General features: G+C 46.4%; 1 protein-coding gene across 1 annotated transcript in view; it reads left to right on the top strand.

Moving 5' to 3' along the window:
• The window catches only part of Hpse2 (heparanase 2 (inactive)), a 234850-nt gene extending 207248 nt beyond the window's left edge, over positions 1-27602 (top strand). The window contains exons 7-9 of the mRNA XM_075974133.1: positions 543-688; positions 7831-7977; positions 25085-27602. Coding sequence (XP_075830248.1) covers positions 543-688; positions 7831-7977; positions 25085-25250 — 459 coding nt within the window. The 3' untranslated portion in view covers positions 25251-27602. The remainder of the gene's footprint in view (positions 1-542; positions 689-7830; positions 7978-25084) is intronic.
• The last annotated feature ends 247 nt before the right edge of the window (positions 27603-27849 follow it).

The raw sequence follows: 27849 nt of genomic DNA, 5'->3' as shown, positions 1-27849 counted from the left end.
AGGAATTATAACTGTGTGCAAGTTTTTCTCTGTTCGTCTTTCTGGCTCTGGAATGGAGACCTCAACCTGGCTCCTTCTGGAGAACCTTGGTCTCCCTCCCCACATCTCCCTCTGTGTAATCGTCCTCAGTGCCAATATTTGGAGAATGCTATTTTATAGTCTCTTATTGGTGACAATCCTAAGGATTACAAATTTCCCATTCTGCAGTTTCACAGAAACCACGAACCAGCATGAGAGTGCAGCCACAGAAAGTAGAGTTGGAGGTGTAAGTCCCCCACCCCAACTGGTTATTCCATTTGTGAAAAACTTGATTCCTATATTCATATGCTGCTGAGTCCACTCCACCTAACCCTTGCCCACTTAGTGAATGAAGAGGTAGTGCTGGGAAGTGCTGCCTTCGTTATCAGCCCACAGCCAGCTCCGGTGAGGGTAACCATACTGTCCTGGCAGGAAGTAGTTTCTGGCCTGTGTTTTTTCATGTTTGCTCAGTGCACCTGAATGAGAGTTGTCTCCCTGACTCTCCACCTCTCTATTCTCCGCAGGACTACTGGCTTTCTCTCCTTTACAAGCGTTTGATTGGCCCCAAAGTCCTGGCAGTGCATGTAGCTGGGCTCCAGCGGAAGCCGCGACCAGGAAGAGTCATCCGAGACAAACTACGGATCTATGCTCACTGCACAAACCACCACAAGTAAGTCTTCCCACCAACAGGGAAAGAGGAAGGCCATCCAATGGGCTGCGTCTCCTCTTCGACTGAATGCCGTGCCATTGGAGCATTCAAAGTTCACCTTGGTTCACGGATCGTAGCTGGAAACTGCCCCTGTGGTCACCATTCTCTCCGCAGCTTTTGTGTCAAGTACGCCCTTCTCCTGGCACAGGTTTTACTCAGCAAGGCTTACACGATGCATCTATTTGTTCACTCTCTTACTCATGCAACAAATTTTTATTGGGCACTTTATCTGTGCCAGTTGATACCATGCCCACAGAGATTTGTGTGTGTCTAAGCCTGAGCCAAGACAAGGGGCCAAATCTGATCCTCTGACCCACCACAGAGCTTAAGAGAATGTGGCCTGTGTCTGCATTGCAGACGCACCTGGCTTAGACTAGTATCCCACGAGGTCTCTGCAACTGAATGAGTGCCATTTCCCATATTTCAGAGATCTCAGCTATTTCAGGTGGAAGAGGACTGAAATGCAGACTTCCTTTTGAAGGACAGGAGCTCTGGACACATAATAACCCAGCGGTGCTTTGAGCTGATCGTTCTCTCTTTGATAGAAAGCACTGTGTATCATCCCAGTTCTCTTTAAACCAGCAAAGTTTGGCAGGTTTTGTTTGTTTGTTTTATTTTATTTTGTTGTTGTTGTTGTTGTTGTTGTTTTTAAGTTTAAAACATGAAGACCATAAGAGAATATTTTTTAACTGGATCTAAAACCAAAGCCCATCTGGTCAACAATGTCTTACACCACTTCCTGTTTAGGACAGAGGAGGATACCCTGGAAAGGAGAATTCTTTCTCTCACTGCAGAGCAAACCTGGGGGAAGGGACTGCCTCCTGTCTCCAGTCAGACCTCCACCCAGGGCCTATCAGGGCTGATCAAGGGAGGGAAGCACAAAGAGCTGCTGGGGTCGGATTACACCAGATGCTCCTTCTCTGTCCTTGATGAGACAGAAGCAAAGCCTGTTAGTTCCTTGTGATAAAATGCTTTCAAAGACTCACTCGGAGCAGAGGTGGGCGCCAGGGTCCGGTTGTCTTGCCTGTAGATACAAGTGCCTATTGTAGGAAGGGGAGGCTGTCCTGGGCACAGGCCAGAAGCTTTCAACAGCCCTTTGGCTCAGCAGGAAGCTCCGGCCCATACCTGACAGTGACTGACTGCTTTATGGCCTTGCCTGGAATTATCTGATCCTCACACAAGGCAACATTGTATTCGTTGACTATGACAGGCCCTGAGGCAACCACCCAAAAGGTGGACCCCCAGCCCCAAGAGAGAAAAATTGCTCTTGGCACCTTCTGTCCCTACTGGAAAACACACCAGTCTTTTGTCATGGTAGTCTGTAATACCTATGTGGGCTGAAGGCTCCCATGGAGGCCCATCCCAGGGCTCACACTAGTATTCTTGGGTATTCTCATGAGAAGGTCCCACTTATATCCTGAGGGTATCATGGGCTTGAGGCCAATGATCCTATTTATGGTCTTCATGTCTGATACAGTGACAGGCATGAAGGTCTTGTAAGTGTTTGATGTACAGATGAATGGATGGGAGAAGACAAACCGGGAACCGTGTGTTCCTGGCGGTTTATTATAGTTCTTGCCCTGTGTATCACATCAGCCAGAGAGGGAGCATAATAAAGTGGCTCAGAATTCTACCATTCACTATCAGGAGGCCTCCAACAAGGCAGTAAAACTAATCTTGATTTGAATCCCTCTCCACCTCAGCTGCCCCCAGCTTTCTATGGGAAGTCAATCAGAACCTCTTGAAAGGAAGGGGTTCCACCAGGCTACTATTAAAATAAGCTCTCCTTCTCTTCCTTAAAAGAAAGAAGACTTTCATAAACCAGTTAAAGGTCTTTTTCATTCCACCAAACCCAAAGAATGGATGCTTTGGGCCAGCTGAGTTTGCAGGTCTCCTCCTTGCAAAAAAGCTGTCAGGCATTCAGATAGCAAGGCACAGAGAGAGAAGAGGCATCCGCTCCCCTCTCTGAGAAGCCGTGTGTCCTGCCTGGGCCTCACATCTTCATCAGTTGGGAGCAGCACCACTGACTAACTCACTCAGTGTAGCTGTGGCCACAGACAAAATCACAGAATCATCTCATAATGGACATATTAGCTTCATACTAATCAGCCTTGATTATCTGAAATAAATATCCTGGATCAAAACAGGAGCTAGGTGAGAAATATAAGCTTACTAATGCTTACACTCACGTAATCTTAAATTCTTAAGACTCTGTGGTATCACCTATATGAAAATAACAGCATTTGTGTTGAGGAGCTTTTCATTTGTAAGGGGCTCTTAGAGAACATTTAGCTTGTGTCCCACTGACTGTAGACATCTCTTTTATATCTCCTGATAATCATCTTTCACCTACTCAGACCCCTCCATGACTCTCGTGCATCGTGGATTATTTCTGACCTAGCAGAGCCTGATCTTCTAAAACTGATTTAGAAGAGGTTAGGTATTCACACCAGCCCTGGCCAGTGCCTCTGTCCTCTTCTGAAGTTAACCAGTTACAGAGTGCTGGCAGAACTTCCCACCATCAAGTATTGACAGTCAAAATGTTTTATGGCCATTCTTTATGGCTAAGACAATGTAAGGATGTGGTGGATGAGGTCCTCAACCACACTCAGAACCAACTGGAACCTAGTGAATGCTGAAGCAAAATTGAGCCTTTTGGGGTTCAAATTCATTTATTATTGGCAAAACAAGACTTCCTGTTTTTCAGAAGAAGTTTTTTTAAAGGCTCATAAAAAAGGTTCCTGAGGCTTCTTGGACATCAAATGACTCTTACAAAACAATATTTTGATGAGTTAAGTGTAAATGAATCAGAAACATGTGGATTAAATTTCCCTTAAAATACACAGGGGCTTTGAAATTAAGGGGAAAAATGTTTGGCAAAACAGGGCCTGACTTTTACCAAACCCCAAACCTTTGAATTAGATTTGGAGACAATGGAGCAACTGAATTTTCAAGCACATTAACTTTCGCTGGGAATGATCAATGACTCAAGTGCATCATCCTCCCTTCTTTTTCCCAGATGCCCTGCTTCACTGGAGATGTTTCTAGAACATGACTGTTTTCTATCTGGAACTCAAGACACACCTCCCATCTGACATCTCCCACCTCTTATATCCAGGATCTTCCCGTTCTAACATCCCTCCTCTGACTCACTTCCTCCTCCTCCCGTGGCAACAGAGAGAAGATGTCAGGCAGGAAAAGAACAGCCAGGAAAGATGAACTCCAGATACATGGCTTGGCTGCTGGTGAAAATGTCTCACCACAAGGAGGCACAGAGCAGGATAGACATTCCACCGAAACAGCTTCTTTCCAGAAAGAGGCATTCACCAAGATAACCAAAAGCCACCAGAACTAGACATCAGGCATTAAAAAGGGCAAGCTGACCAAGCCCCCAAATGCCATTTTTCTAACAGAATTCATACTCCTTCAGGATGGGTTTCATGTAGACAGAATATGCATTCCTCAGAATCTGAATTCTCACCATGGTACTCCAGGTTGATGTGGGAGTCCCGACCCAAGAACATGTCTGTGAAGTCAAAAGGCCTCTGCTTCATGCCCTTGCCCATTGACCAAGTAGGGTGATGTGTGGTTAGAGCAGTCTTCATTAGCAGTTCCTACCTAAGGAAGTGCATGAGTTCTCTGAGAACCTGTTCAATCAGTTTCCTGGGCTGGGCTGGTTTATCTTTCCCAGGAGAACTATGTACATAGAAGTCAAACCATTGCCAAGCAGCTTGGAAAGACAGCTTTCCCTACAGCAATGCTGTGATTTCAGGTCTCCCTCCAAGCCACCAGTTCCTCACGTCCCACCCTTCTTCCCGTAGTCTCCAAGGGCACATCTGCCCCAGCCTGCCAAGGAGAAACTCATAAATGCAAGCCTGTGCTTTTCCCCTCCTCCACAGCTGGCCTTTAAAACTTTTGTTTATAGTAGCTTGCAAAAGGGTTTACTGTGGTCTGGCTACATCAATACCCACTCATGCCTCTTTTGCTCACATTCTGAAGCCCAAAGTACCTGTAGTTAATGCTGTCTTCATCCATTTTGTCGATAGCTAAACTAAGCTGAAATCCCACCTCTAGAAACGAGCTGATGTTCTTCGGTGGTGGTCACTACCCACACAGGCTGCCAACGTCCTTCTTCAGAGCTCTGGTCACACAAGTCTGCTCAAATCAATTGACAGTCTCTCCTGAGTCATGTGACTTCAGAAGTTCATTTGCATGCTGCGGTGGGGGGGAGTAGAATGGAATGGAGCAAGAAGGACTGCATAGGGGAGCCATTTAATGATTTATAAGAACATAGTTGCAGACCTTCTTGAAAACAATAGTGTACCTTCCTACAGATGTAAGGGGAAGAGCATCTGATACACAGCCAGGAGGATATTCTGGGAGTCCTTCTCATAACCTTCATGTTCTGTTCTAAGTTAGTAGTTCCTGAACTCAACTCATCAGCCAAATAACTTGGCAAGTTTTTCATACAGATTCCCGGGTCTGGAGCCTAAAGGAACAGCACCCTGAAATCTGTACTTTAAAGCTCCCATGTTGTCCTGCTGACCTTGCCCTTGACTGCTCGACTCTCAGTTGGCCTCTCTAGGAGCAAAGACTAGTGACCCAGGCAGGGATCAAGGGGTTCCATGTCTGCAAGCAATGTTTTCCTCTGGGCAAAGTTGTCTCGGAATTTCTCTGAGCTTCTCTTTTGAAGGCTGAGCTGGGTCATTTTTCTCTGTTTCCTCTCATTAACCCATCCAGATGGGGCCCCAAGAGACCCCTTAGAAATAAGGGCTTTTTTCCTACTGAGAGGAAAATCATTATAGCTTTGCTGATACACACGGAAAGGCCCCTTGCATGTCAGCATATGGTCTCCCGCGGTTCTGCACACCCGGCTCTGGGCTAAAAGGATTCTAAAATGGTGACTCGTTTAGAAAACTGGAAGTGGCCACTGGGCAAATGAAAGTCTATTGTGCTTCAGTATGAACAAGATTATAAAATACAACAACACAATCCCATTTTATTCTCTCAGGTTGGCAAAGATATTTTAAAAGATTCATGTCTAGTATTCCTAGGGTATGAAGAAGTGGATACTCTTAATTAATATAGAGCTGGCAGAAGCAAATCTTTACAAACTGTCTAAATAACATCAAGATTATCTAAATATGTGCATTTATCTGAGTTTGAGCCCCATAACCAAAAACAATCTTTTTAAAAACACCCAAAGCTGGGCAGTGGTGGTGCATGCCTTTAATTACAGAACTTGGGCGGCAGAGGCAGGGGGATCTCTGTGAGTTCAAGGCCAACCTAGTCTGCAAGAGCTAGTTCCAGGACAGGCTCCAAGGCTACAGAGAAACCCTGTCTCAAAGAAAAAAAAGAAAAAAAAAGAACTCCCAAGTGTTATAGGGAGAAGCGGGGCCCCTTGTTCCAGCCGCCCCACTAGCTTACACCCAGAATAACCACACAGAAACTGTATTCATTTAAATATTGCCTGGCCCATTAGCTCTAACTTCTTATTGACTAACTCTTACATATTAGTTTAACCCCTCTCCATTAATGTGTATCGCCACGTGACTGTGGCTTACCAGCAAAAGTCTAACCAGCTTCCATCTAGGGCAGGAGAACCATGGTGTCTGCAACACTGCCCTTCTTCCCAGAAACCAGTTCTGTCTACTCCACCTACCTAAGTTCAGCCCTATCAATAGGCCAGTTTCTTTATTCAACCAATGAAAGCAACACATAGACAGAAGGACCTCCTACACCACCCAAGTTTAAATGGCTTCCAGTAGGAATATATATTTCTTGTTCACACTTCTTTATTTCAGCACCTCAATAAGCTTTGTGACAAGCATTGTCAAGCCAGTAATGGTGGTATGTGTGCAATCCCAGCACTTAGGAGGCTGAGGCAAGATGATCACAATTCAGCGGCAGCCTGGGCTACATAGGAGGTGTCCAAAAAACTAAAAATCTAAACAGCAAGATATTGTCATTCTTCTCCTAGCCTAAGGAATGAAACATGCCATCACATAAACAGTTCCTACAGCGTCTACCCAAAGGTCTTAACATGTCTGCTCATGTCACACTGGACAAAACCAATATGCAATCACTCTGGAGAACAAGAACACAAGGATATCAGCTCTTCTCATAGGGGGAGACCCCACAGAAAATGGGAGTCTGTGGAGGGGTCATATAGTGTGCATACGCCTTGACATAGTGATTCCAGCTCCTAGGACTTCTACCACCAGAAATAAGCATTGTACATAAAAAGGGTTTGCAAGATAAAAGTTGTCATTACATTATTTATAATGGCAAAAAATAATAATAAAATGGGAATCCACAAAAGTGGTGGACTGGCTGAGTAAAAAAATAACAAAATGGGAACCCACAAAAGTGGTGGACTGGCTAAGTAAAAAAATAATAAAACGGGAATTCACAAAAGTGGTGGACTGGCTGAGTAAAAAAATAATAAAATGGGAATCCACAAAAGTGGTGGACTGGCTGAGTAAAAAAATAATAAAATGGGAATCCACAAAAGTGGTGGACTGGCTGAGTAAAAAAATTACTTTGCATTTCTGCAGCTGGAAAGTCAATGTTCCTGTGTAAGTAAAAGAAACTATAACACAAGACCATGTATAATATATACATTAGGCCATGTAGATGGTTTGATCCTAATTATATAAAACTGAGTGGTATAGTCGCATGTAGCAAAACACTTAATAGATAATTCTCAAGCTAAGAAGTAAAATACTGAATGTTGGTCAAAATATTGAACTATTTCAAGATTATACAACTATGGGCATTTTCTTTTACTTCTTTGTCTCTTTATGTTTTCAGAAGTCATCACAGTTTGCTTTCATACTGTATATATACATGCATGTTTCTAAAATAACTCCAGTAAACTTAAACAAATACAGTGGGGTGAAGGGTGGGCACCTTCTTTTCAGGAGACTGCAGTCGCCAGGCATTGCCATCTTGAAGTTCTGTTGGGACTATCCATAAAGTGAGGCACTTTTCTGGGGTGATCCTGTTTTGTGCAACCTGTAAGTTATTTAGGAGCATTGACTGACCGCTTTGTCTCACCCCCACCCCCCCCGCCCCCCCCCTTCTTTCTCTCTTGAACTCAGCCACAACTATGTCCGTGGCTCCATTACACTTTTCATCATCAACCTGCATCGATCAAGAAAGAAAATCAAACTGGCTGGGACTCTCAGGGACAAGCTGGTGCACCAGTATCTGCTGCAGCCCTATGGGCAGGAAGGCCTAAAGTCCAAGTAAGTGCCAAGCAGGAAATAGCTTAGGCCCCTGTAGGCAGGAGCTGGGTGAAGAGGGAGCTGGAGTCACCCTTTTTACTGAAGGCAACATTGTTGCTGCTCATTCCCTGGGACTGAAGGAGGTGGTGGAGTAGGTTATAGTCTGGAGTAGGGGGATTTCAGATCCTTTGGGGGAAATCTCTACTCTGGTCCCTGACTGTCTTCATGTTTACTTTATATTCAACTGCAAAGTAAAACAGTATACAAAATATTTCTCAACTAGGGTGCTTGGTATTTAAGCAAGTCAGTTCTTCATTATGCCGCATTATCACATGACAAACTATTTAGCATCCTTGGCCCCTTCCTGCCCACTAAATGCCAACCTTTGTCATGTGACCATCAAAAACCTTGTAGTTGGGCCCGGTGGTGGTGGTGCACGCCTTTAATCCCAGCACTCAGCAATCAGAGGCAGGTGGATCTCTGTGAGTTCAAGGTTAGCCTGATCTACAAGAGCTGACAGCTAGCACTGTTACACAGAGAAACCCTGTCTCAAAAATACAAAACTAAACAAAAAAAGCCTTGTGGTTGAAGCCTCTTGTGGCTGACTAGTCTCTTTCAGCTATAACGTTCTAGAATGTTACGGCTCCTCTTTTATCATTATCTACAAACCCGAAGAACTTAAGAAGAAGAAGCAGGGGGAAGGCACAAGGTCAGAGAGCAAGTCGTCTTGGCTCTTAACTACATAGCTGTGACACGCCATTGCTGGATCTGTTTTATCTGTCTGGAAAATTAAAGAGCAATTGTATTCCAGATCCCTGTGCCCCTTCAAACCACTTCCCTCAGTTTCCCCTGGAGACTGTTTGGCAACACTGATGTACCAACTGAAAAAAAAAATGCTGAACCACATAGAGAAGGGCCTGGTCAAGAGCAAAATCACCCCGCGCTCCCCAAGCAAGGCCCCTTAGAGCGGGCATGGGATGCTGCGCAGATCAGGGGCGTTCCCATTGCATTTTTAATGTTTACCAAGTTTAACAAAGCTGTAAACTTGGAGCAGGTGGCTTGCACTCCCACGGCTGCCCACAAATATTTGTGCTATAATTGTTCAGTGCTTCACTGCAACCTTGGTGGCTTGCATTTGGCTTCCAACTGTATGTGCAATGGGAACAAAACAGTCTGGGAAGTCATTTACTGAGTCTTTTTTGCCCACCCCGGATCTGGATTCTCACACACTGCTTCTTTTTGTCCACTGCATATATATAGCTTTTACTTTTCTTTCTTTGAATCCTGCCTGTATCAGCAGGACTCTTGAGTGAGAGTTATTTTATTCTGTTTATAACCAAGTGTTTTATGACTAGCAGGCTAAATTCTCGTCCTTCATCCTAAACTGGACACTCAGTGCTGGTTTGAGATTTGTCACAGAATGGTTGTATGACCTAAGTAAATCTTGAATCTGATAGTCTCAGTCTCAAGTCCTGAGCATAGAACTCAAGTGTTGCTCTATTTTTGATAAATTCCCATCCTAGGTCTCATTTCTCGGGACCATGAGTGCAGCCTACTGCTAGTATTCAATAATGACCTGCAAAGCTATTTCTGCCAAAAAGGCTAAGTCCTCAGCAAGGATTGATTGTGACAGATTAGAGTCCCTGAAACCAAAGAGCTTGGGGGCTGGGCCTGGCCACTCTCAAGAAGACGATGCACATTTAATGTAAGGCTTTCTATCCAGTAGGCCAAGATGTCAATCCTCACTCTGTAAGAGACAAGCTATATTACGTAATTTCTGTGAGCCTCAGTTTCCTTGCAAGGGGAATATAGTAAATGAGGTGATCCATGTCAGGTTCCCGACACATCACAGATGCCCAATAAGTATCTATTGCCTTGCATCTCCTCAGCTGTTGCAGAACAAGGGGACTCATCCTTGGTCCTAAGAATGATCTTTTTCACACCTTGTGTGTTTAAAGGTTATGGTTTTATAAAGAGGCATACTGAGAATAGCATAAAAGTCAAACCACGTGGGGATGATGGGCAGAGGACAGCATCTTTGAATGAGCCTGTTTCCCTAGCAACCAAGGGCATAGTTCTCCACCCTATTTATCCCAGCCCTGTGCCCCTGCCTCCACAGCCTTGCTCCACATACACCTGTTCTTAGGATACCTGAAGTAACTGGCTCACTGGTTATGATACACTTTGCCACCCTATGCTTAACCCTGTCAGCAGACTCCTAAAGTGCTGTGTTACAGGGCTTGCTAAGACTAGCTGAGAAGGAAAGAACAACGTGAATTCTATCCCACGGGGATCCTGAGGAAGGACTTGGCAAATTACTGAGATCAAGCAGGGCCAAAAGACTTGCATCTGATGGAGAGGCTGACATATCTGTGTGATTAAACCTCAGGTTCTTTACCTCTCAAAAAAGAGGAGAGTGAGAACCAAATTAGAGAATACTAGTGAAATAAAGCCTTCTCCAAGTGTAAGGACCAAACACATACATCTGTAGCTATAAATGCAGATACACAACTGTAAGAGTTACGTATTATTTTATATGTGTGGTTTAGACAGTTTAGAATCAGAAGTAAAACCAGATTCCAAATCTGATCTTGTCGCTTGCTCACAGCTACATTTTGCACCTTAAAAATAACAGTTTAGTGCATTCCTCTCCTGCAATGTGTTAATAAGCTATCACCTCTTCTAGACCCCAGTGGCTCTGACCCTGTACTGTGCCATCTTGGCCTGTAAGTTGCTGGTAGGGACTGTCAGACAACTGTTGAGTAGGCTGTTGGGTTCCATATCCAGTGCTCAGTTACTGCTTAGAGCGAGAGCCCTCAGTGAGTCCCACTGAGGGCCTCCAAGGAAGCATGCGGTAGTGTCAGCAGAGCAAGCTGCCTCGCAGAGATGAAAGGAGACGCTAGGAAGTGACTTCAGGCTTAGTGTATCTTTTCTTTCTTTTAGAAGTCTCCGGGGCCAGGCTCTGTTCTGTATCTGCTAATTCCTTCCTACAGCCTAAAGCTGTGTTAACTCAGAGGAGAATGGAAAGTTCTTGGGGTAAGGGAGATCTAACTACTCCTATCTAGAGCAGCCAGAAGAGGCCGCAGCACAAACAAGTCCTGGTCGCAAGTCACGGTCAAACCAGCAGTGAGGTCTACTCTGGAGGATGCCAGAAAAAATGTGTCTGTTGAGAACATGGACATAATGCTCTTTCTGTCAGAACTGTCATCAAGGTGGGAGGATGGGAAATCTCTGGTAGGATGTCACTACCCGAATAGAAAGTTGAGGTGTGTCCGCATCGCGTAGGAAGCACTCCAGAGCTCCTGGTCAGACAGGACTCTCCCATCTCAGTGCTGAACAAGTTCCGAGACCCACACACATTTAATTCTTTATATAAAGGTTATAGTCATCATTGTAGAATGATTATATCATCCTAGGAACCAGACCAAAGGATACTCTCTGCCCTACAGCATAGGCATTTTAGAAACTAGTATATTCAAGGCAAGAATATCCTGCATCTGGAGGACAACATTCTCACCATCGAATGGTTGACAGAAACGGCAAGAATCGGTTCAGAGAAGAAAGGAAGTTTTGGACTTCATTAGCTATTCATACAGCTGCCTAGCAAAATTCAGAAATGTGTCCCATAATACTTCAAAATGGCAGAGATAAAAGGGGTTCAGTTTAAAAGAGATAAATTTCAAAAACCTTCACTTCAGAGTCAGCTGGTCTGCTGGTCTGCTCTGGTAGAGCAAGATGGGTGTTCTCAGGAGGGTGGCGGCGTCCCAGACACACTTTTTTTGTTAGTTTGTTTTGTTTGTTTTTGTTTTGTTTTATTTTGTTTTTCAAGACAGGGTTTCTCTGTGTAACAGCCCTGGCTGTCCTAGAATTTGCTCTGTAGACTAGGCTGGCCTCGAGCTCAGAGAGATCCACCTGCCTCTGCCTCCTGAGTGCTGGGATTAAAGGCGTGTGCAAAGGCATGCGTCACCACCGCCCGGCCGCACTATCAACCACTCCCGTTAGTCCTCTGTTCTCTACACTCCCAGACTTCAGTGGTCACCAGCCCAGCAGCTGCTCCAACCCACTGAAGGGAAGGACCACACACAGAGTGTGGCCTCCAAGAGTGAATGGTAAAAGCTGGCTTCTTTCAGAAAATCACCAGCTGTGAGTCTTCTGTGGACCTTGTCTCCGCTTCATGAGAAATGGTCCCACTCACAACCCAGGACGGTGGTCCCATTCTGTACATGTCGGAGGGGAGGAGTACTTGTAAGTGACATCTACCATCTACAGAAAGCATCTTCCCATGGCCCTGTGTGACCCCAGATGAAGAAGCTCTCACCTCTAGGGAGTCAGTTCTGCCTGGGTGTAAAGATCTCCAAGATCTTCCCACAAACAGAAGCCGCATCTGGACCCTGGAGAGCAGCTGTAATCTGAAAGGGAGCAGCTCACTTCTGCCTGGGAATCAGGCAGGAGCCGTCAGGTTCCAGGGGCTCCCTGTGTCTAGTTCAGTGCCGTCTAGAGGGGTGGAATACAAAAATCAGAAGCGAGGGAGACACTCTCATCGGAGTAAACATTCTCATACATGGACCCGAGGGAGGGAACCAGCGTCTGCTAAGAGTTCTGGATCTGGGTGACACTTTGAGGTAATCTGGTTTTGTCCTCTGTCCTCATTCAGAGTCTGGGCTAAGCCACATAGACCAGAGGCTGTTTTGCGTTTACTAACCACGATTTCAGTCTGTCTGAACACTTAATTCTATGCTGAAACTGAGGCTTGCTCTAATAGCTGTGGTAGCTATTGCCTCATCTGCCCTCTGGAACAGCACCATGCAGGGTGTAGACCAATGCTTGCTTCCCTCCCGCTTTAGAGGTAGAGAGACTGCATCTTAGAGCATGGCCTCAGTTATGTAGGAGCTGCACAGCTAGTAAGTGACAAAGCAAGAAAGCACCTAGCAGACAGTGATCCCTCCCCTACAGCCTGTCTTCAGCACTGTGCTACCCCAAAAGTCCAGCAGTGAGCTATCATAATGACTACAGACAAACACACCATCAAGTAACTTAAATGCCGTGAGACTGTCTGGGTTCGTCCATCTTGAAATCTGCCCAAATTAATAGAGTTGGAGAGGTCTCTCCATAGGGCTGATTCATTCTAGTCCCATCCAATAATGGTAGTAATCGCTCATTGCCTGACTTGAGGTCAGTGTGTGTGCCTCAGGCCAGAATGCCCTTTACTTTCTTGTGCAGTATAAACACCTGACCTTCAGGAGCTCTTGAAGGTGGGATTTTTAGTGGTGAGGCTGGGAGGAGAGGACTCTAAGGTCCTTGTCTTCAAAAACCTCATCTCTGTTATTAGAAATAAGTCCCTTAAAGGAAGCCGCCTGGGGCCAGTGTCACTGCGGGGTGTGGAGCGTTTCTGCCTTGAGGGTCATAGGCTCCACACTGATGCTTAAACTTCAGATTTGAATTGACAGAGCTAGAGAATTGCCAGGCCCTTGTGAACCACACATCTTTTGGCCAATCCTCTGAAGAAATGAACATTTTTCTTTCTTCTTTATCCTCATACTGCTTGGGTTTTTTTCCAACTTTCCGAGGATAGCTTTTGCTTTGCTTTCACCACCATTGAATTCTATGTCAGAGAATAGCACTGGCATCTCGCTGCGTGCCGATGGAAAGGTGTCATTTGATGCGCGCCTAACAAAACGTTTCTGAAGACTCAAGTTAGCTCCTGCTGCTAAGACCTTTAAAATAGCTCCATGTCCCTGATGGAACAGACTCTATGATGCTGTTCCACGGCTGGATTCTGAGCTTGCCTGTTGTAGAAGCCCTGAACTTAACTGGACACTACCAACTCCTTATTACCACTAAGTAAGGAAGCACCAAGGTTTGGGCTTGGATGCCAACAGGCCTGGTAAAAAGGAGTGTGGCCTCTGGGCCAGCACACTGCTGATATCTAAGTGCTGCTGACAGTAGTTGGAACCAGATATACTTCCTATAGGTTTCTGTGACCCTCACTGTCTAAGATCATTCTGATTAATTTCTCTTTAAAAAGTACACCTCTTTATAAAAGTTGTGCAGTTATTGAAAGATGGTTCTCTAGAAGAAAATTGTCAAAAGATACAATAAGAAGTTTCTCCTATGATGTGCCTGCCTAAAAGTATTTCAGTTTCTATTGGATGACACAGCCCAGCTCCTGAGCTGTCCGCTCCATGACTCGATGGCTCCAATTACAGGAACGGCCCTCCTTATATGAGGCTAAAAGTTCCTCTTGGGTCATGTCTACCCTTACTTTAAGAAAGATGAGCAGAATAGACATATACCCAGGTTTCAACATATCTCCTGCCAGCTCTCATCTGTGCTTTGGGGATCCTTAGGATTCTTCAGATGACCTAGTTCCAGCTTGCTTGCCCTGACCCAATCTCCCTGGCAGCCACCGAGTTGTAGGATCTTACCTCGTGGAATCAGCTTTCTGATTTGTTACTCATCCAATCTTGGGTGAAGATCTGAGGAAGAAGAGGAAATGTGCTGTCAGCATAGCCCACTAGTGTCTTCAGAGCTTTGCTAACTTCATATTGAAGATGCTATTCTTCAACAATGCGCTCTGCATATGTGCAAGATTGAAGATGCTTGGCATCTGCTACTAATGTATTGTTTTCATGAGTTCCCTGGGTCCCATGCCTATTTTTCCATTGGAGTATTAATTTTTCTTATTAAAAGCATATAATTTTCCTCTAATATAAGTCCATCTCCCCCTCCAACATTTATCATCTATATTGAACTATATTTTCTAGTATTGAACTAATTTTCCAAGTATTTCATTTTAGGGTATTATTTTGACATGAATTATTTGTTTTTTATCTTGTTCTTTAGGGTTTCCTCCATTCTACTGAAATTACTTAAAAGTGTGTGAATTTATATTCCTGCACTCAGATGAATATGCACTGCTATCTCCTTCTAATCTCTCTCTCTCTCTCTCTCTCTCTCTCTCTCTCTCTCTCTCTCTCTCTCTCTCTCTCTCTCATTCTCTCACTCACTTTTGCTCTCCTGGCTCTCACTACCTGCACTGAGGGTTGAACTCATGGCTTTCTGCCTGGTTGGCACATGCCGTGCCGCTGAGCTGTGTGGCCAGAGCGCTTGTGTTCATTTCTTTAACCTATTTATGAGTTGGAGTTTGTTTATAAACAGTAGCAGGCAAGGAACTCCAAGGTGTGATACTTAGACTGAAAGGGTGTGGGAGAACCTGCTAGCCCAAGCAGGCCTTTACCTGGAGAAAAGGGTTCTGTTGGGGCAGATGCAGCCCTTTTGAAAGGTCATTTGGAGCCCCTCAGGAGAAAAGGCAAGTCGTCTGGACACCTCACATAGCAAGAATGCTACCTGGGGACATTTATGAGCTGACTGTGAGTAAGCAGGGAGATGACACTTTAAACACTGACAGCAAGTCTGTGCTCCAAGTGGACACTGTAGGAAGAAGGAAAGGAATGCGTGTGAACAAAGGCCTCTGTTAAAAATGATTGTACTTGAGACAATCCTGATGATCCCAAACCTGCAGAGAGAAGGAGCCCCGAGGTCTTCAGAGAGTGCAAACTTGCTCATCGGTGCCTTGTTGAACTTAAGGTGTTCTGTGACTCCCGATGAGAAGGTGGACTATAACCTGTCTATGGCACGGTCTAAGAAAACCATTACATCACATCTAAGAATGCAGCAAGGGTACTGAGGGGCCTATTCTTCACCCCGCTCACCCCAGAGTCTTCCTCTACCTGAACAAAGTTTCTCAGTAAGGAGCTTGTGATGCAAGCCAGGACTTAAAAGGAGCTGCAGGATGTGAAAGACTGTCCAAAGGGACAGTGTGTTCAGAGCTTTCTTCCCAGAATGTGAGGTCACTGCTAAGCCTTCCTCTGCCTGGCTGCTGCTTCACCCTGTGAAGTGCTGCCCACAAACGCCCCCATACTAAGAGGATATCCATGCCACCAGTGTACTGACCTGGGGCAGGGGACCTTAAATGAAGCAGCTCTGGTGACAGGCCAGAAATCTCACCAATTTATTCACCAAAGATTCCCCTTGAAAGATTCTCATCTTCTGGGTTAGAAGTGTGGCTGCCTCATACGGCATGGTAAGAGAGGAAAGAAGGCGCTTTTAATCCAAAGTAAATTCAGACTGTGGCAGTCAGCGGTTGCTTAACTTCATCTCACCCCAGCTGCCAACATCTCTACCCTTCCTGACACCAGTGCTGCTTGGCCCTGGCTGTGCTTTGAACAAACTGTGGGTTTCCAAACCCCAGAGTCCACACCACACCCCAGGGCAGTTCACCCAAAATCTTTGGGCTGGGGCTCAGGATGAAGAACTCTTAAAACTCCCTCGGTGATTCAAATATGTGACCAAAGTTGGGAACCACTGGCCTTCCATAAACCCTGGGACATGGTCCCAGATGATTTTATATCTTTCCCCATCCAGGCCCCAAGCCATTTTGCCAAAGGTGTGAACGTGCCATGAGCCCCCGGGGAATTTCCCATGCCTGAGCAAAAGGCTGAGAGCTGATTTTCAAAGCCTTGTTGTTTGTTTTGTTTTAAATCCCAGATTAGTAATGTGCAGATTATAGGATTATGAAATGATTTTCTATTTTGCAGGGACTTGACATTCTAAACCAAGATGTTTGCAGAGCCGCAGCTCTCACTGCTGCTTCCTGAGAGGTCCATTTGTTCTCGGCTCCAAATGTGTTCTCCTCCAGCTCACTCCCTACAGCTGCAAGCTTTCTGCATAGCTGTCCATCACGGCTCTGGTCTGCCCCCAGCCTCACTGATTTGGGAACCCTCTATTCAGGCAGGGATTTCTGTCCTTTTCCATAAGACGAGTTCTTCAAGACATAGCCAAAATGGCTCTGAATAGTTGGCACCAAAGTTAAGGGGAGGGAAGGTAAATCTGTAGGCAGTCCTTGTAGACGGAGCAGAGACAGCCTTTGTCTTCTCTGCGGTTTGGTGATGAGGCTAGGCCTAAGTCTTGAATCCACACTGCTAGGCATTAGGAAGGAGGTGGCTTATCCCACAGAAGGAGCCTACAGCACAGAACAGCTCCAGCGGCCACTTTAAAGACCACCCCTTCCATGCGTCTTTCTGCTAAGGAGGCATAGAATCACTGCACACATCAGCTGCCCTTTGATATCTAGGGATTCTGGAATAGAGGCTAGGTCACAGAGAGCGTCTTATTCTTTTTCTTTAGGGCCACATGGAGCACCTGTTTTATAGGGAGCAGTGTCAGAAGTCAGTCAAACTAAGATATTTATCTGCTTGCTTTAATGGATTTCAAGAAGTACCCAGGGAGCCATGACCATAAAGGAATCTCTACTTTGAGTGTGGCCTATAGATTATCTCAAACTCACATTTGGAAAAACTCTATATTCCCTGCACTCCGCTGCATGGGGCTGCTCTTGCCCACACTGCCTCTCCCTGCTTCACGCAGGTAGGTCTGGGGAAAGATGCCTCCCTCTCCAAAAAGGATGTGTTAACTCTCAGACACTGGAACACAGAATAACACAGGAGCTGAGAAGCAAGGAAGGAGAGAAGGAAATCTGCCACGGGATCTGGAAAAGACTAAAGGTTGAGGGCCACTGTGCTTAGCCAGAAGAAGCCATGCTTCTAGGAAACATTTGTATGGGAGGTCTTTGAGGCTGCAAGATAAGCTTACAGAGGTTTGGGAGTGCACAGATTCAGGGCTTGTTTTGTCTTGGAGGTGGCAAATCTTCCCACATAGTACAGGATGCCTGTAGGGTGAGGAGAAAGGCCACAGAGATATACTGGGACCAGACCACAGAAAATGTTGAAATCCAGGCTAAATTTGATTTTCCTTCTATTTGTATTTTTCTTTATAATGTGTTTATTATAGTGCCTTTGGCCACACATTTGCATGCTACAGTGACTTCTGGCTTAGTGGGCAAGGTCTAAGTCTGTTATAATTGACTTTGCACACCACAAAGACTATGGAGATAGGAGTAATACCCACAAAGCACCACTCAGTGATTGTGGCTCTGTTTTTCACAGCGGGAATAAGACATAGTTAACCGTGGGGCAATGTCTCTGTAGTTTTTGTATCTGGTTTCTATTGTGCCCTGTGGTTTGAGTGTGATATGCCTATGACATGGAGCTTTGAGATCCTTGCAGAATCAAATTTTCTTCTCAAACCACACCCAGATGAGCCCTTCATCTGTTGAAAGTCAGCAGGATCAGTATAAATCCAGGTTTCTTAGCTGGGCGCTCATCTTGTCTGCCAAGTGTGCTCTTATTTTAAGGCATCAGAAGCACATGGTAGAATCCTATTGTGGTTCGGACCATTACGACACAGATTTAGGTGGAACACCAATCAAATCATGACCCCCGAAGCTACTACACGCAGAAAAAGCCCATCCATACCCCTTTCAAGGAACCCTGTGCCTTATCAAACAGTCCTAGGGGGTAATGCGGGGGTGGGGGTGGGGGCACGGCGGCTAGATCAAAGGTCTTTAGACCATGCCCTTCGGATGATAGAATGAAGGGCAAATTATTTCATCAGCTTCAAGCAGGGGGGCTCCTAGAGGGGTGAAGAGAAACAAAAGATTCCTTGCCCATCTTCTCTCCGGTCTCCTTTCTGTCGCTGCGGTGGGGGACCTAGAGAACTACACTGACTGGAACTCAAAGGGTCCTGAACTACTGTGGTAGGCAGACTGCTACATAAGAGCTTCCGATGATGAAGAAAGGAGGGGAGTGTAGCAAACAGCCTGTGGACCAAGCTACACCTGATGGCGCCTAGAGGGAGAATGGGCTTTTTGATAGGGTCTCCCAGAAGCTATTAGTCAAAAGCTCAGGGACACGTGAAAGGAACTTCCTTTTCTCTGCCTCTTCTGGAGCAGGAGCAAGCCCCAGGGTTCCGAAGCCTGGCTGAGCCCCTCCAGTCTCTAACCTGGCCCTGACCTGGAGGAGGGCAGGGCAGCTGCACACACCAATTTCCCAGCCCAGTTCGGGAAAGCGCGCTAACAGGTGCGGCCCGGGGCGGCTGAGGACCCGCAGCCCCAAAGAGCCTGGCGCCCGCGGCCAGCGACTCCGCACCTGCGGCAGGATCCCCCTAGGCACACTGGCTGGGAAGCCCGCACCGCAGCGGGAACTGCAGCCCTGCTTGCTTCTTTCCTTAATATTGGGCCCCACTCCAGGAGGGACCCGTGCCAAGAGGGCCATAGTGAAGTTTGGGTTGGGGTTTGATTGATACTGCGATTTGTTCCTTTGACACGCCAAGCACAGGTACGTACAAGTCCTGGCCTTGGGGAGATGGAGTGAGGACTGCAGAGACCAGAGAACAAGTTTGGCTTCCTGGGAGCAGCCTTGCAAGCTGGCTCTCCCCTCGCTGTTGTATAGGACAAGAGTGCCCCCTAGTGGCTAAAAATTAAGCACAAGGAGAGAGCCTGTGTTTGAAGCACACGTGCACGTTAACATACAGAGTCTTGTTCAGTCTCCTAACTCTACTCCTTTCTTGCCTTCAATCGTATTATTTACGATCTAGAAGCCTACCGGAAGTGGCCGAAAAACCTAGCCAGACCTGCACATTTAATGTCTGCGATCTAGACAGAGTTCAATTTCTGGACTTGTAGTCTATTGTCTTTCCTGTCTGGGCTGTAGTTCTTCTGACTGTACAGTTATTTTTAATATTTTTTATTGGCCATCGGTTGTGTGCGTGACTAGATAATGAAGAGTGAGACAGTCACCGGCCCTCCTATCTGGGGCAAGGTCAAGCAGCCACAATTGGGATCCAAGCTGAGGACCAAGAAGTGCTGGGAATTTTTTTGAGGAGCACCTGTACCTGATCTGAATAGCAGTTGAGATGATCAAGACGTTAAGGGGCTAGAAAGACAGCTCAGTATTACAAGCAGGTACTGTTCTCGCAGAGGACCCGTTTGACTCCCCGCACCCATATTGAGCAGTTTCCAGTCTCCCCAGCCCCAGCTCCAGGGAATTCAGTGCCCCCTTCTGGCCCCCATGAGCACTTGAGTCAGTATGCAGATATCACCCCCTCCATGCACACTTAGATTTAAAAATCTATTTTAAAGAAGAAAACGCAGCAGCAGCTGGGGGCAGAATATGGACAAAGCTCCAGGCAAAGGAAACAACAAAGACAGAACCCCGAGATTAGAAAACTAACCAGAGAAGCTGCCGCGTGGAATGAAAGGTGAGGGGCCAGGGAGGACCTGGAGTGGGTAGAAGTGAGAATCAGTTTCTAAGGAGCTGGGAGTGCTGATCGTAGGCTGGCTTGTGGCTCTTCAGATGGTCGTCTAAGAGCCGTTGAACATCTAGCCGGGAACGTTGTGCTCAGATTTCTGTTTGCTCAGGGTCAGTCTAAATTAGACATTGAACTTTGCCTTAGGCCAGCTGTTAGGAATGGGCAGCCAAGACAAAGGAGACCTAGGGTTCATCTCACCTGCCTGTCACTCATTCTCTGGAGAAACTTAAACTCAGAGCAGGCAAATAATTCATTCTAAGTGGCTGAGCTGGAGTGGAGTCTTTTTTTTAAAAAATCTCCTCTTCAAGACTCCCCAAAATTCTAGGCAAAATCAGCTCTCAGCAGCTCTCAAGTCTGCTTCTGATCAAACAACCCCACAAAAGTGTGTACACAGACACACACACACACACAAAGAGGTGTGGGGAGGGAGAGGAAGAGAAAGAACATAAATTGCCTTCAAGGTTGCAAAAGGATGTGTTGACTGAACTTTCTATCCTGGGACCTGAGAAAAGTTGAACCCCTACTTAAATACCCGTGACTATTAAAAACCATAATAAGGCCTGGAGACTAGACATGCAAACATGTACTGGAGGGGGTGACCCAGTCAAGAGCTCCCATGAGAGCGGGCAGGGCAGAGGGCTGGACTCTGAACTGACACATCGAATCCCTTTTTAATTAACACGCAATACTGAGAAAGCAAGTTTAGAAGCTGGGAAGTAACTCAATCTTTGTAAAAACAAAAAGCGATAAAATACAGTTGTCCCAATATTTGGGTAGTTTAGACCCCCTCGGCAATTCTGGGAAGCAGGGGAATCAGTTCAGCCTTGGCTGGATCATTTAGCGTTTGGTTGAAACACATGATCCAGTAAGGAAGCCCTCATAGATGATGGAAACACGAAGATGAGACAGGCTTTTCAAGGAAGAAATGTGATCTTGCCGAGTGCTTGCTGAAACTGGGACAGACAACTAGAAAGAGGTGCTCAAGTGGCCAGAACCGAGTTTACCTGCTTATTAGTTCTGTGACCCTTGCCAAGGCCACTTACTCTCTCTGGCCTTGTGTCTCAATGGCGAAGTTGCAAAAACAACAAAGGTTTGTATATTGCACGAGGTCCTTTAGCAACCGTGTGTCAAGACTACAGTTAAGGGAATCCCGGCAAACATCAGGCCTGCTTTTTCCTGGCTGGGTGACTGAGATAAGTTTTAGACCCCAAAACTTTGACTCATGTGGAACACGAAGCTGCTGAACACCTGGACTGAACAATCCAGGCAAAGCAAACCTGAGAACCGTGATCTTTCTCTTCTTCATGGATGTGACTACAAACTTACTAGTTTCTCAGTGCACATAACATTTAGCATGATATGATTTCACGGGTTGATAAATATTGAAAGAAAAACATAAGCAGAAGAAAGAGGACATTGTCCCTCTAAAGTGACGGGATCTAAAGATAAGGACGCATGAGGACTCAAGGTCTCAACAGCCTGGCTCACAGGATTAACTCGTGCCAGCCTAGCTAAAAGATGGCCATATAGATTTTTTTTATTTTTTTAGGTGAAAAACACTAGCAATGATCAATGGCCTCCTGTCAGGTGGGAATAAGGTGTCTGGGGAGTGACTGAGTCAGTGATAATTTAGATCTTATCTAACATCTCCTAGGAGGGGCAGAGTAATCTCTAGTTAATAGAATCTGTAGAGACCCTCTGCAGCCTTCCAGGGAGTCCTCTAGTGGGAGAAACTAAAGGAGGAAGCCTAGAAATTATGCAAAGGATCTCAAAAACCATTCATTCACTTCTTCCAAAAAGGTTTGTTCCCTGTCCCAGGCCTTTGTGCTCTGTGTTTTCTCAGCCCAGTGAGGGACAAAGCAGCAAATTCGTACACCACAGAGAAAGGAGGGCAGAGGGCTCAACCCAGGGGTTAGAGAAACAGACCTCAGGGACTGCTCGGAGCTAGACAGAGTGCAGACGGACAGCTAGCTGCCTGCGAGGTGGAGGTCTCCCCGAAAGACCCATACACAAAGCTGCAAGCCACTGAGTTTGTACAAGCCAGGGCGAAGATGCCCAGCTTCCTCAAGTACAGTGACCCTTTGAAATGCGAGTCGCACACCAGTATTTATCATAAAAGCTCTCTTTCTTGGGCTGGAGAGATAGCTCACCAGCGGACAGTGCTTGCTGCTCTTCCAGAGGCCCGGGTTTGGCTCCTAGCACCCAAATTAGGCAGCCCACAGCCAGATGTAGCTCCAGCTCCACCGATGATTGTAGCCTCTGTGAGCTGCCCCCACATACATAGCATAGATACAGGTACATATTCACATAAATAAAAAATTTTTCAAATTATCTTCTAAAAATGTCTAAAAATAATAATTTTATAACCGTTTTAAATGGGCCTGTGTCTTATTAATCCCAACCATATCCCTTGAATATTTTAATCCCACTGTACATATCTGTTTAATATTTTCCTTTGAAGAAATTTATTCCATCTATGTGCAAGATATTTTTAAATTCTAAACCCATCTTTGCATATGTATGGATTGATAACCTCCTTACATTGACTGTTCACACATACACACACACACACACACACACACACACACACACACACACACCCCTGCCCCTGGGTCCACAGCTGAGACTAGAGAAGTAGCTGGAGTCAGCATCGTAGGGGAGAGATGGAAGGTGGCAGGCAGTGCAATGACAATGACCATGTGTAACCAGGTGGCAGGCCAGGAGGCAGCTTCTGAGCCACAGCGATAGGGATGAGGGCAGAAATCAGCAGACATGGCAAGCATTAAAGACAGAATGGGTTTGACTTTGTGACCCTGGCTGCCCCGGGAGACCCTGGCTTTCTAGCTTGTGTGACTGGGTAAGTGGCAGTGCGGTCACGGGTGTTTTTAAAAGCAGAAGCATGGAGCTTGTGACTTTAGGGCTTCTTTGGGCTGCTAAGTTGACATATGAGTCAGGAGAAGGGCCCGGGGCAGAGCTTCAGCATCGGGAAGCAACATGTGAATAGTGATCAAATTCACCAGTGTCAGAGACACTCCCTAAAAGGAGCACAGGTCCTAAGAAGCATCCAGGAACAAAACATAGGATGGGGCTCATCATCTGAGTGGCAGGTGAGAAAGGAATAATCCCCACCAACAAGAAACAGCATCCAGAAGGAGGAGAAGCAGTAGTGGGAGCCGCAGGGGAGAAGGGCTAGGCAGGAAGGAGCTATGAGAAAGTCAGTTCTGCAGAGCAGCCAGAATGGCCAGGACCAGAAGTGTGACCACAGAAACAAGGAAGAGAACAACGAGAACACCTCCTGCTTGCCTGGCTCTTTGTGCCTCCAAAGCTTGTCCATGCTTCTTAGTGCATCTCATCCACACTATAGCTGGGGAGTTTTCTTACAGGCGCAGAGGTCGAAGGGTGGTCCAGCTGAGAGCTTTGTCAGTCAACTCCTAAGTTAGTGATCCAGCTCCTAAAATTAGAGATTTCAGCCCGGGGTCTTGTCCATGCTCCCTGGTTCTCCCTGTGCCCCACAATGAGGAGACTCGGAGGGGCTGATACAGAGAAGCTGCTTGTTTGTAGTACAGATGGTGGACCATTTGCTTATCACACTTCATTCTGCGCTTCCCAGAACCCAATGACATCAGTACTCTGGCAGCATCTGAATGTAAAGTGTGTTATCTAATTCCTTGTACCTAATTCTACACATAAGCGAGAGCCCTGAGGTTTGCAAACAGAGAGGTGACATGCATTCATGCATGCTTTAGAAAGTTAATTTATGTTATTAGACATCTTGTTGTTGGATACTCACATCACCTGAAATAGAATAAGAAAATAGACCACAAAGATAAAACCTGTCTGAGGCTTCTTGTGCATCTGCATCCTCCCCCTGCTTTACCTGGCTTACCGTTCTAATAGGTAGACCGTCTTCATAGTGGGGAAGTAAAGGCATCCTGACATTTGGATCAAAAGCGTCTTGATAGATTTGATGAAGTCAATACTGGCCTTTGGGTCTATCCTCCTACCCCCACACCATCCAGAGGCTGGCCTGACTATTCAACCGGGGTTTCCTGCTTGCTCATTCACCCCTCAGTCATCCCAACAAGAGAGTGGACTGTTCCCTCTGCTCTGATGGAGCTACTCAACCCAATCAACCCATGCGGGACCAGGCCTGGAGCTCTTCTGCCCCACTCTTCATTGGAAGCAATGTACTGCACCTTTATCTCGGGAATCCATTGCTCTATCAGGCATGGGTCTGATTCTCTAAACTTGCTGGTCATTTGTAATGCAGAAGGAACAGCAAACAGAGGTCTCTATACCTCTTGATAATGTTTTGGCCTATTGGTTCAAATGACATCACACAGTGTTGGCACCATGAAGTTTGAACAAGGACCAAGACAGCTGTCACTGAGCAATGCTGACTGATTGTCTGAAAGTGACTTGCAACCTTATTTCCCAGGTGGCAACCTAATTTGGATCTTTCTGCTGACCCATAAACCTGAACTTCTATGTAGGATATAAGCGTCAGGAATGGCTGGGGGCTGTTGAGATTCTGTGCCATAAACCAGTGATGGTTGGCGGGTTCCCTCCCCTTCAGCCTAGATGTGTCGTTTGTCTTTTCTAAGTTTGCTATGGATGTGGTCCCTTTTCTATGAGCTGCAAATGTCCAGTTACACAAAAAGAATAAAAATGAACAGGGGAAGTGAGTTGTGGTCACAGATGCCCACATTACCACCTATTTGTTGGTGTTGCTACAGCGGAAATACCTGTAAATACTAAATATGAAACTCACTCTTAGACTTGAAACATTGGAACTGTTAGCTTATCTTTGTCGCTTTCAGAATAACTCTAAACAAGTTGCATGCCAATTGTCTTACCTGTCAAAGACATTAATAAAAGATGCAAGTATGTGATAATGGGTCCTCTATTTCCCCTGCTGTAGGTCAGTGCAGCTCAACGGACAGCCCTTAGTGATGGTGGACGACGGGACCCTTCCAGAACTGAAGCCCCGCCCCCTACGAGCTGGCCGGACATTGGTCATCCCTCCAGTCACCATGGGCTTTTATGTGGTCAAGAATGTCAATGCTTTGGCCTGCCGCTATCGGTAAACCACCCTCTGCTTTAGAGCTGCTGGTGGGCCTGCTGGACTGCTTTCCTGCTCTTCCCCCTGTAGTGCCCTTAGTCCTCAGCCTCCGCTCCCGCTTTGCTGGAGTCAACATAGACTTTCTAAAGAGACTAAACGTCATAGTGTGAGCTTAGCCTAGGTAGGCGGCATCCATCCCTAAGGTAAATGTAGAACCCTCTGTTCCTATGCAAAGAGAACGGTGTGTGTCTGCTGATGCACACCTCACAAACAGGCTGACAGCATCTTCCAGAGCAGTGTTTCCAAACAGCTGCCTGTAGTCCTGATCCCTCAGCAATGCAACTGCAAACCCCAAGCCCTAGCCTACCGCTGCTACTGCCCTCAGCAAAGGATGACGAAGGAAAAAGCAAGGGGGAGCTGCAAATCCAATCCTCCGCTAACTCCTCCTTTGTCTGTTTCCTGCTGCTGCCTTGGGTTTCCTGACACCTCTCTTCCCATGGGAAGCAAATGGGTGAGTCAGCTCTGGCCTGCTGGGTGAGCTGTTTCTATCATTTCCTGGCTAATGTATGAGTGTGTGCATCTGGGCTTCTGACAATGGCATCCATCACTGGCTATCCCTCTGGGAAGCGGGTGCTTCACAAGTAGAATTACAGTCAGACTCCGAAGTCTGTGAGGTTCTATTCCTCTGTGAATCTAGATTCCCTCCGGCTTGGAATGGGAGTCAGGTAACAATATTCATTGAGTGGAGAGCAATGTATTAGGCTCCACCGAAAGAAATCATCATTCTTCATGTTGCCAGGAGGGAGAGAATTGTAGTACAAAGAAAAAGCACACTGCAACACATGTGCTCACAAACGTGTGCACGTACACACACCAATCTAATAAAGCAATTTAGATCTTTCCCTCAAACTGAAAGGATTTCAAAGACTCAAGACAGTAAGCCCTTAGTTGTTAGATTGACCCAGACCATGTAGAAGAAGACGGCATGAATCAAAGTCATTGTAAGCATGGCTGAACCTTTCCACCTCTTCCCACATAGCTGAGTCTCAGTGGCATTTACTAGGGAGAAAAACCTCTCTGGTCCTCAAAGATGACCAGAGCCATCGTACCCCAGGTGCATGTATTTAAGCGTGGTACAGAGTTTTCGGTTAGCTCCACTGAAGGACGGGAATTGGTCTGAGAGCAGAGCTGGCAATGATAGATGGAAGCCTTCCGAGTGGCGCAGGCTAGAGGACCGACTGAAGGCCTGTGGCTGACTTTTATTTGGCTATGGGAATGGATCTTTGGAAACAAGCTGCACTGCAGTGATTTCTGTGGACAGGACTGACCTCGGGACAGATGACAAGAATGGTGCTGCTTTTACGGAGGAAGGGGATCCTTGACACTCTCCTGGGTGTCAGAAAAGTCAGTGGCACCGTTTCGATGTGAACAGACAGGCCTGGGGAAGAAGCTGAGGCCCATCACTAAGGGAAGCAGCGGGGCGTTCCTGAGGTGCCTGAAGACTAAGGATTTGGTCCAGTTGGCAAAGTGAGAGACAAGAGGAAAGTCAGACTAACAAGATGCCCAATGCTTTTCAGCTTGGAGAGCGGGAAGCCGCCTATCTTAGTTACTGTAAGGAAGACAGACCAGATTTTGATGTGCTTACTTTCAGTACAGGAGGAGCATCACACGGCAGGTACATTAGGGCAAGCAAGAACAGAAGACTGAGGACGGGCTGGACCCGTCGGTGGTCAGCTTGGAAGCATCTGGAGATGGTGGCCCATGAGTCTTCTCACCCAGCAAGGCTCCCAAGGAGCTTCCCTTCCCAGCCACCTTCTATGGAAGCTCCAGAACAGAGAGGTGTGGTGATGCTGACGGTAGGGAGGAAGGAAAAGAAGAGAGACACGTGTGGGCTGAAGTCAGGGAGTGTGGGAAAGGAAAGGAGACAGACAGATGGGTTTTCCTTGAACATGTATCAATCTCTTCTAAGTACCTGTCTGAGGGCAACTGCACAGACCCTGATAACAGCAAGGTAACCAGAGGCCCCGAGTGCCAGGCCCTGGGCTAGTTTGCTGCCATACATAGAAGCCCCATGCTAAAGTCACACTTGCCATCCCCATGGAATGCATGAGGTGGGTCCTTATATTGCCCAGTATCACCCAGTGGAATGTGTATGTTTGAAGAATAATCCAGAATCGGCCTACTTAGTCACCAAGCTCAGTGGCCTTTCATGTCACAGACTCAGCCCTCATCTGGTAGACTCTGCTTGCCCAGGATAGCCAAGAATTCCAGAGCCCGGAGCAAACCCATTTTCTGTAAATAGGTACCGATTCTTCACCAAGCCTTGCAGAATGTAGGTTGTCTTGCTGCTTTTGTCTTTCTCTGTGAATTAAATGCTGTACCCAAGAGGTTGAAGTCTTGCTTGTTTTTGAGCTAATAAAGGGGGAAGAGGGAAGCGCGGGAGTTTGTCCCCAGAGCCTTGCAGTTCTAACTGTCTCGTGGAAGGAGGGTTTGCATTACTCACAGGCCACCAAGACACTCACTAGAACATCACACTCCATAGCAGTTCTGCTTCTGGGCATCTGTCTTGGTGCCCTGGGGACGGGTGGGAGGAACAGTCATTAAACCAGTGATGTCACACTTGG

The sequence above is a fragment of the Microtus pennsylvanicus genome, chromosome 5 (genome assembly GCF_037038515.1).
Source record: "Microtus pennsylvanicus isolate mMicPen1 chromosome 5, mMicPen1.hap1, whole genome shotgun sequence".
NCBI lineage: Eukaryota > Metazoa > Chordata > Mammalia > Rodentia > Cricetidae > Microtus > Microtus pennsylvanicus.
Note: the sequence above shows the minus strand (reverse complement) of the source record. Positions and strands in the feature narration are given on the sequence as shown.